This window comes from Mesitornis unicolor, unplaced genomic scaffold (genome assembly GCF_000695765.1).
Source record: "Mesitornis unicolor isolate BGI_N332 unplaced genomic scaffold, ASM69576v1 scaffold9606, whole genome shotgun sequence".
NCBI lineage: Eukaryota > Metazoa > Chordata > Aves > Mesitornithiformes > Mesitornithidae > Mesitornis > Mesitornis unicolor.
The window spans coordinates 415-10,847 of NW_010191663.1; the positions used below are offsets into that span (position 1 = coordinate 415).

General features: G+C 38.5%; 1 protein-coding gene across 1 annotated transcript; it reads left to right on the forward strand.

Moving 5' to 3' along the window:
- The first annotated feature begins 3,524 nt into the window (after positions 1–3,524).
- BTD (biotinidase) lies at positions 3,525–8,188 on the forward strand. Its single transcript, XM_010186810.1, has 3 exons — positions 3,525–3,755; positions 5,295–5,444; positions 6,877–8,188. The coding sequence occupies exons 1-3, from the start codon at positions 3,525–3,527 to the stop codon at positions 8,059–8,061; spliced, it is 1,566 nt and encodes a 521-aa protein (XP_010185112.1). The 3' UTR covers positions 8,062–8,188.
- The last annotated feature ends 2,245 nt before the right edge of the window (positions 8,189–10,433 follow it).

Consider the following 10,433-nt stretch of genomic DNA (forward strand, 5'->3'; position numbering starts at 1 on the left):
CACTGCCGGCAGCACTCAGTTCATCCTCACTGTCAAGAACAACGAGACAAAGCACATTGCAGGAATCCTGCGAGATGTAGGCAGCGTTTTGTAAAACGTTGTATGAGGACGGGCAACGTTCTTTAAAAAGAGATTGCACCTCTGGAATAAAAGCCAGAAAACTAGAGCAAGGTTCCATAGTGCATTGCGCACAGAATAAACGTTTTTCAGAAAAGGAAATGCAAGATACTGTTTACATTGAGCTATGGTCGCGTTGCTAAAAACCTTCATAAAAACCTATATAGTAAAATACCGTATTAAAATATAGTGCATATAAACTTGAATTTCACTGTGTTTTTACATCTATGTAGGGGCTGTTTTGTATATTTTATATATTAGAATGGCAGCAACATCACAATTTATGGTTGTCACTCAATGTAAAAAAGACTTAATTATTTTTCATAGCAAATTTAGTATTTTTCCTAGTAATTATTACTGTTTATGTTACTATAGTTTAACAGGCATTTGCTGTTAATCACTGAAGAGGACCCAGACTAGTGCTTGCTACTTCTGTTCTTTACAGTCTGTTGGATTCTTCGGAGTATAAAGTGCTAAGAAGCAGGGTATGTATTGCCTTTCTCTGTGTATACATCTATCTATGGTTAAAGCTGACAAACTTCAAAGTTTCCGAAGTTGTTGAAAAGTGAGCAACTGGATTATTTACTTCATAGTCTACTGAGATTAGGTGGTTCTGAAAAACTGAAGAGGACAACAGTCTGCACTGCGACTGGGGTGAAAACTTGTCTGAATCGGCATCCAAACTTACACTACCAGTCTTTTTACCTTTTGTACAGAACTATGACTAGAATAGTGTGGCTGCATGGCAGTAATACTGCTATGAAATACTTATATTTAGGTGATCTGCCAGGCAAAAGACCCCATAAATCGCAGGAAAAGGAAAGAAAAGAAGATTCAATTATAAAGCATTTCAGTTCATGAAAATTTCTTTTAAAGTCATGGCTTAGGTGAGGTGACAGCTCTGTAGGCCCTAAACAAATTAACTTCTCTTCAAGGATAGGCTTTATTAGATAGTGTAGCACTTTCTGTTAAGGAAAAAAAACCAACCCAGAATGTGTCTGAGACTTCTTTGGAGTCTCACAGCCTAAGGGCTGAGTAAACCCTGATGGTATCCATATTTTGGCTGGAAAGGTTACAGCACCAAGCCCAGTCTTGGAGCTTCTCACAGCTCTCCTTGGTAGAAGCAGTCCGTTAGATAGCAGGGTTCTGCTGTTTACGCTGTCAAATAGGGGAAAGGCATTAGGGAGCACTCGCATAAGTGCTCAGCTATTGTCTGTAGGAGTAGCAGTAATCACAACCAAGGGTAAGGACTCTGAGGAATTGTTTTAGTTATTAAATTCTTTTACTTGGCCCAGGTTCAGCCGGAAGGGATTGTTTGGTTGGATGTTCAGTGCTAAACCTCTTGTGCATCTGAACAAGGAAGGGATTCAGATGAATGCTTTGAGGTGTTTCTGACCAACAGAAAATAAACTGTGGCAGAAAAATGAGAATTCTCCAAGCATGTCTCTAAAATACAACATTTTGGACAAGCTCATTACCTGTTAATTTTTTATGTTAGTGTGTTTGGCTTAGAAACCAAATAGGCTATTTTTCCAGCACGTAGCAATTCCATTCTGTGATCTGAAACTCTCCAACTTTTTCCATCACTAGTAATGATGAATTCTAATTACATCTTAGTTGACAACTTTGTTGAGGAACGGCTGACTAGAACCCATTCCTGTCCTGAATAGGCATTTTGGCTCTGAAGGGATGACAGAAATAGAAAAGATAGTTTTGTCAGAAGTGCAACACAGTGTGTTTATTTTCAATGGCTCCCTTAACTGCGAGAGGCTTCCCGCCTCTCCTGCTACTGCTTTATACTGTCACATGTACCTTGGTATTTCATCTGCAAAGCTGAGCTGCACAGGACAAAGTAGGATCCTCTGTTCTTGGTATGCATTGCCAAATCACCCCCTCCCCCATAAGTACCAAGTGTTTTCCTCAAGATGCAGAATAGCAAGGGTAGCTTACTATGCATCACTTCTCAAAACTGTTTATATAAACTGAATATCTTTAATACAGCTGTTTACAGAGGTGCCAAGACTTTATTCTGTTTTTATTGTACTTTAGGTAACTTAAATTTACTGTTGAAGGTGTGTATATATGGACATATTGGCAAATTAAACCTCAAGAAAATATGTAGTTGAGCTTAGCAGCAACTAAGTTACTCATGGACCCTTACAAGTGTCATTACATATTAAAACTTTTTTAGTTGAGCAAACAAGTCTTCTCTTGCCATAAGTGCTAAGGTTATGATTTTCCTGTCCTACATGGGATTGTGTTGCCATGAACCAGTGTACACCATGAGTACATAGCACGAGTGCATGCTCTTTCAGCTTCACTGATACTCAAGATTTAATTCCCTCATGATATGAGTAATACTGTGATGGCAAATATGGACTTCTCATATTGTGAGAATAACGTGGCATTTCTGTAGTATTTCTTAAGCACTGCACAGCCATTGACTCTGTCACAGAATCACAGAATCACAGAACGTTAGGGATTGGAAGAGACCTCAAAAGATCAGTTCTTGTTCTGTGTAACTACTTTCCCAGCATAGGAAGTCAGAAAGGCTACATGGGGAGCCCATGTTGGAGAGAGTGCCCCAGCCTTCTGGACTGGCAAATTCTTAATTTCTTTTTAAGAAAAGCTCAATAATGCAAATTTTCTGCATTTTGCATGGTATTTTTTTCGGCTTTCTTGTTACTACTGTGAAGGCATTTTAACCTTACCTCTCTGCATTTTATAGGAGGAATGCAGATCTGAATTGCACTCAACATTTTTATAAATGTTGAAAGTCGCAATGTATGAGACAAATTAGTCTATTTATTACATACATGGAGTTGGAATAGAGTAAATCCATAATCCATCAGGACATGCATTTTCGTCATAGAAAGATAAATGCAAAAGTAGTGTAATTGTGTCTAGTGTAATTCTTTGGGCATTTCTCTGTTTCACTGTTGATTTAATAAGTTATATCACTACTTGACTGCTAAATATACTGTCCAAATAATTTTAGTAAATGCTACTTTTAACTACATCCTCCACCACCAAATGGGAGAGAAACTGCAAGTTTTCAAGCTGCTTTTAACTTTTCCCAAAGATGTTTTGATGTATGGTGCAAAAGATTTATAAATAAATGCTAAAGTTAATTGGAAAGGGAGACAAAGCAAGACATCACTGGAACTATATATGCAGCTAAAATGCTTTTAAACAAGACACAGTTATTTAATGCTCCAACGTATATAGACTTAAGGTTTAGAAACAATATGCATGTGGTCGCTCAGGAATTTAAAACCAACACTCTCAGTTCAAACACTGTTAAGAGTCTCAGTTACAGTCCATATTTAATTATAAATTTAAATTCTTGGCACTGTTTGTTGCTCAAGCACCACCCACCCCACCTGTTTTTTTTCCCCTCTAGATTTATGGCATACACCATGGTGGATCTGTGCTGGAAGCTGTCCATCTGCTTTTTCTGCTGTCAAGTTGTCTCAGGAAGAGTTAAGAGGGAGGGGCATTATGTTGCTGCCGTGTATGAGCACGAGTCCATACTGAGTCCTAACCCGACAGCCCTGGTTGATCGACACTCTGCGCTGGAGCTTATGGGCAGAAATTTAGACATCTATGAGCAGCAAGTAGTGGCTGCTGCAAGACAGGTATGCCACAGCTTAGCAGCAGTTGCCTGTGTCCTATGTATATACAGAGTAAGTGCTATTTGAGGATAATCTTTCACATTTGTGTTCCCAGGCAACTAAAGCCATATTTATATACATAAGTACGGTCTGGTTTTTCAGACATTCTGACCTGCCAGCAGCTCTGAAAAAAATCAGGCTGATTAGCAGCTCGCCTAACTTGAGTTATTCCAAGCTTGGAAAAACATGTCTATAGTTATTTAGTATAGGGAAATTAATATTCTATTTTGGTCTGAATACCTAGCTCCTTTCTGTTTTCTTAAATGGAATGTTTTTATTTAAAGATTGTCTTACAGGCAGCTGTCTCTTTGGGTTTGATTTTTATTCCAGTGCTCTCAATGGAAATTCCTGAATGTTTCTAAAATCAAAGGAAGTTAAATATTTTTGAAATGAATGTTCCACCATTAACAACTTTGTGGAAATAAAGTTTTCCATTCCTTTCTCCTAACCTCCATGGAATGGTTCTCAGTCTAAATATATTTAGAGAAGAGAGATTCATATTTCTGGCTGTTCTTATGCACAGGCTTCTTTCCTTCCCTCCCCAAGAAAACCCAAAGCTGGTTCTACTCAAAGAAAGCAGGCATTACTGTCCCTACACAGAGAAGAATTGACTTGGAAGCTTCACACATCTGTAGTTTGGGAACAGAAGAATTACAATTTTTATAAAATTAGAAAAAGTGGTTGGTTGGTTTTGGGTTGTTTTTTTTGAGAGTGATGACTGGGTATCAGAGTCCAGAAGCATTATAGCTGTTTTTATGCAGTACTGCATCCAAGACACACAAATTATCCCAAGGCCGTAGCACAGATAATATGTTTGAACTGACTTCTGAACAGTCACAGGAATTTGAGTGACTGACACTGTTTCTGATTTAAGAGGAATCCACCACGTTTTTTGGAACAGATCCCCCTGAACTTCAGGTAGAGCCAGCCTAGCTCTGCAATGGCTATTTCTACCAGAATCTGCATTGCTTCCACAGTCAAGCTGTTTCTGAAAACAATGCTTCCAGTACCCTCTCTAACTCTATATACCTAGTCAGGGTATATAGCCCAGGATAAGTGATGCTGCACCTTTGAGACACAGATGAAGAACCTTTGACACAGATGCAATACTTTTGACAGAGTTCTTCTGCAAATGGCATAATTCTGAAGGAAAAAAAAAAGACAAATGGCAATATCAGTCTTTAACCTGAATGATGAATGTAGGATACTTTTGGTAAGAATTTAGTTGAAGTCTGCTCTTATTTGCATGCCCTTAAAATAATAGCAAATAGGTTCTTTTTCAAGCTCAGGTTATGCAGCAGGTTAAATAAACTTTTTATACACATTGTTACACCCACTGTGAAGTCAAAGAAAAGATATTTTCAAACTACATTCATGTCAAAACATACTTGGGTTATCCTTAACTTTCTTTAGCTCTTTTTAACCATGAGATTCCCTTTTTTCCCCTTCATATTTAAATTGGATTTGCTTTGCCTACAAAACATGCCTTTGTTTTACATACAGGGGGCACAGATCATAGTTTTTCCTGAAGATGGAATCCATGGCTTCAACTTCACCAGAAGCTCCATTTATCCTTACTTAGATTTTGTTCTGCATTCATCCTTTGTGAAGTGGAATCCATGCAGAGAGCCGTATTTGTTCAATGACACAGAGGTAAACGTAGCAGTGATTTCTGCAGAGAGGTGGAGTAACTGAGTGCTAGATTTGTGCTCCACATGGGAAACTAGCTCTATATAGTTTTGCTGAGGGAGGTAAGCAAGAAGTTCAACAGCTTGTAGTACCAGATTCTATTTTCATGAACTCTGTTGATGCTGGTTTCATTCTTAGTAGAGCAGGGTTATAGATACATACACCCAAGAAGATTAGCTTGTTCATGAGCCATCTAGACTTGTAATCTGCCCCTCCCCAACCTATGAAATGGTATTTACTCTCAAATAAGATACATTGTTAGTAGTGTGGGTTTTTATTTTGAACAGCATTGTTTTATATAAAACAATATAGCAGTATCTTCACTTCTGGTGCATTCATGTTCCTCAGTTTTAATGACTTAATTACATCAGAACATTCTGACTCAGTGACTGCATGTAAAATGATTAGCACAAGTAATAGGACTTGACCTGCTATAATGTAATAGAAGTCACAGCTTAGCACAGGCTGTGATTACAGAAGGTGTGACCTGCAAGTTACAAAATTATTATTTTCATTGGCAGTTCTGAACCTGAAATAAAAATAACCATGCTTAGTAGTACAAACTCTTATTAAGGTTGCAGTAGTCAATATAATGAGAGGCAGTAATCACACATGAGCCTACTAAGCAGAATTGGTGTGCAAACCTTAATCAGAGCTGTAAATGGTGACCTACTTTGGCCTGTGAAGCTTTACTACCAGTGCTCATGCACAAGCAAGCAAGAGCTTGGTTTGCCAGTCAGAGCCTATTTGGGGACTGCAGTACAGTCTTTGGTACAGCTCTCTATGGTGTGGAAGAAACATCTCAGTAATAACAGTAGTCTGTAACTTTTTGTATTTCTTTCCTATAACTAAGCAAAATCTATCCATTTACATCTCTGCTTCTGTAAGTTGTAGCTAGTAATCCCTGTTTTTAAAATTTAGAGTTAAAACATCTAGTTGCAGGAACAAGCCATTGCAGGTTCAAATGATTATTATTAGACGTTTGCTTTTCTAAAGGCACACACAGAAAAGTTATGCTGCCTTGTCAAAGCTTTCAGTTGACATGTGGTGTTTTAAAGCCATTGGTGCTCCTACAACAGTCAGAAGGTTCTGAAAATGAGTGCCCTTGAAATAGATTATTTCCTCACTTAGTTCTCAGGAAATAAAACCCAGATAAATTTTTCAAAGCTATTTTAAAATTACTATCTGAAATACTTTTCAGTCTAGAAAACTACCGGTTCCAATAGCTAACATCACAAAATCATCAGTACATTTAAATTTTACAGATAAAGTCAAATGTGTTCAATTTCCAGTTGAAAATAATAATTTGAGAAGTATTAAATATGTCACAGCTGCTTAAGTAAAACTTACCCCTGTATATTCTGAAGTGCTTACACTTCCCCATACTCTTCTCCAGGTTCTTCAGCGCCTGAGCTGCATGGCACTGAAAAACAAAATATTCCTTGTGGCAAACTTGGGAACTAAACAACCCTGCGAGCACACGGATCCTCACTGTCCATCAGATGGAAGATACCAGTTCAATACCAATGTGGCATTCAATGATGATGGTACGCTGGTAGCCACATATCGCAAACACAATCTCTATTTTGAATATGCTTTTGATACCCCTCCAGAGCCTGACTATAAAGTCTTTGATACTCCTTTTGCTGGCAAGTTTGGTATGTTCACTTGCTTTGATATACTCTTTTTTGAGCCTGCAGTCAACCTCATCAGACAACACAATTTGAAACAAATTGTATATCCAACTGCCTGGATGAACCAGCTCCCGCTCCTGTCTGCTGTAGAATTTCAACAAGCTTTTGCAACAGCTTTTAACATCAATATTTTAGCAGCTAATATCCACCACCCTACTTTGGGCATGACAGGGAGTGGCATATACACTCCAGTCAAGTCATTCATCTACCACAACATGGAAAGTTACGGTGGCAAGCTCATAGTAGCAGAAATTCCTGTGATTACCACAGATTACAAAACCAATTTGGAGAGTAATGAAAGATTCAGAGAGAACACACATCAGTCATGCAAGACTTTAACAGGCATTTCAATGGATGATCAAGTTTGCTTTAAGGAGGGACAGGAGACCCCTGGCAGAGCATCAGAAAAAGGAAATGAACAGTTACCTCCCTTATTTTATGCAGAAATGATGTATGACAACTTTACTTTTGTTCCTGTGTGGGGTGAAAAAGGAGAGCTCCAAGTTTGTGCCAATACCCTTTGTTGTTACTTAAATTATCAGAGAGCTGTTTTAACGGATGAATTATATGCTTTGGGAGTTTTTGACGGGCTCCATACAGTGCATGGCACATACTATGTCCAGGCCTGTGCGCTAGTGAAGTGCGGTGGTCTCAACTTTAGCACTTGTGGACAGGAGGTTACCGATGCCACTGCTCTGATAGATTTCCAGCTATGGGGAAATATGAGTACCCCTTACATCTTTCCTTTACTGCTGACATCTGGCATTACCCTGGACTTTGCTGATCACATGGGCTGGAAAAACAACCACTATTTCATGAGCAAAAATAGAACATCTTCTGGCCTACTGACAGCTGCTCTATATGGACGATGGTATGAAAAGGATTAGCAGATACTTGACTGAATCAGAAAACAGCTGCCCAATGTTCAGAGTATATATCTTAGCATAAGTTGTTGAACATCTGTACTGCCTAGAGCTTCAGGTATGCTGCCTATATGACTGATTGGTTAGATTCCACATTTGAAATGATAAGCAAAGTGCTTAAGCTTAAAGGCTGTAAGTACAGTCTGTACCTTGGTAGCATATGTCCTACCAGAAGTAAAAGAACTGCCTTGCAAAGATAAAGTTTGTTGTAATGTGTTGAGATGTTTTATACTGGGAAAATAATATTTCTAATTCCAGCTGAATTTGTTTTTTTCTGATTTATTCCTTTGGTTTTCTGGGGTCCTGGCTCTGAGTATGGAAATGAATGAAATGGAAAACCATTGCAAAAGAAAGAAAAATAGGAAAAGAAATGAAGACGCAAATACTGTGCATGACATGCATGAAAATGTATCTATATACATACATATAGCTTGTATATAGTAAGGTTCTGATTTCTGGTTAGGGTGCTGTGATTTATTTATTTTTTTCTTAAGAGTCAAAAACTCCCAGCTGGCCACTGGCTATTTACTGGTCACTCGGTTGTCTGCAATCCTGTTAGAAAACTCTTGAGTTTTCTCACACACTTTTAACAGTTACAGTTGTGAACATCTATGAAACAGTCTGAGGAAGAGGATATCAAATGATTGTGAAAAACTAGACTGCATGAAGACAGTTTCCAGCCTACTGTGAGAGGAATTGTGTTTAAAGAAAAGGTCAGCAATGAGTATCGACAACTGTGTTCTGTACTGTTTAAGTACTTCAGCTTTTCCTGTTTAAGAGAGGTCATTTCAAGACTGTTTTGACTTTAAGACATCTTACACATTGTTCATAAATTCATTCAACAAGAGCTATGAAAAGCACATAATGAATTGTGGGGCAGCAAGGTTTTTACATAAATACTTTGTGTGCCAGATGGCAGGTTCCTGCTGCTAAATGAGTAAAACACACTGTTGTTTCCAGAACAATAACTACATGAAGTGCTATAAATATTGAAGTGCTATAAATATAAAAAGTTGGGAAGAGAATATTCAAAGCATATTAATCTAGGGTTAAATTCAGAGAAGATAATTTTATTCTCAAGTGTTACAATTCTGTGTGGTCTTATTGGCCATTATGACTTCATCTGTGCAGTAGCTGTTAAGTAATGGAATCAACACAACTCTTCCTTTGGTGAATTCTCATTCCAGTTGCTCAGGCTGTTAGTTGCAGTCCAGAGGCCAGGAGGAGCAAAGCGTTAACAGCAGAGCTGCAAGTCTTCGTGTCAGTGGTCTGAGTAAGTTCCGAACTGGGTTCAAACTCAAACCATGATGGCAGCTACAAGTACACACTGGTTTCAGAAAGCTAAACAACCAAGCAATTGCTGAATTTCTGCCTCAAGGTTTCTTAAATATTTACACAATTAAGAATATAAATATTTATGATCTTGGGCTCTATCAAACCTTTCTTCTCCAAGCTGTATTATTGTGAGCGAGGACCCAGTCACACTCAGTCTGGATACAGCAGCACAACAGGTTTGTTTATCCTGAAGCATATATTGGACAGAAACATGGAGAGGGGAATGTCTGTATCTCGTTAGACCTAAGCTTGCTGATGCAAAAGTAGGCCATCCCACCACATGGTTATTAAAAATCATTACTTCTTTGGCACCTACAGTGGTGTTCTTGCAAAATCCCGCACAAATTCCAGAATGTTACAGGGTAAAACAGAGAAGCATTTCTCAGGGTAAAACAGAGAAGCATTTCTGGTGCTTATTGTGCTTCTGGTTCTTGTACCATAATGACCAAGTCAAAAAGAAAGGTGCAATGAGTGTCTGGAGAATTTCAGCTCTCGGGACAAGCCTCCCCACCTCACTTTTTAGGCTGAAAAACATGCATCCTCTTGTACTAAATACTGTTTTGGATTTAGTTCCAAAGCAGACTGTTACTATCACAATAAATTAGGCTAAATAAGTAAATAGTATTACAGGTATTTGCTACACTTAAGGACAATGCACTTATCTGTGAGATACTTACAAAGTATGCTCCACAGAGCTATTCTAACTTTGAGTATGGCAAAACTACTAGAAAACAAGACATCCTGGCCTCACTGTTTGCATGGGGCATATTGCAGTCTCCTTCCTGAGAAGGGCAGGCTTAAGTAGTAGAGTGTGTTCTCGTACTTTGTTACCTTCACCCAAAAAACCAGCCTTTAGCAAGGAGACACTGGAAGCAGCAAAACAGACTGTACCGGACATGATGGAGAATTGCCGCTAAGTAACTCCCCTCCTCCACCATCCTTATCTTTGAATGACAACAGATGTATCCATTCTGAAAAGGGATAACCAGGCACTAACCTAC

Coding starts and splice junctions, on each gene's coding strand:
- BTD (XM_010186810.1), top strand. CDS start 3,525: ATGGCATACACCATGGTGGATCTGTGCTGGAAGCTGTCCATCTGCTTT. Junction 3,756..5,294: donor TAGTGGCTGCTGCAAGACAG/GTATGCCACAGC, acceptor TTTTACATACAG/GGGGCACAGATCATAGTTTT. Junction 5,445..6,876: donor ATTTGTTCAATGACACAGAG/GTAAACGTAGCA, acceptor ACTCTTCTCCAG/GTTCTTCAGCGCCTGAGCTG.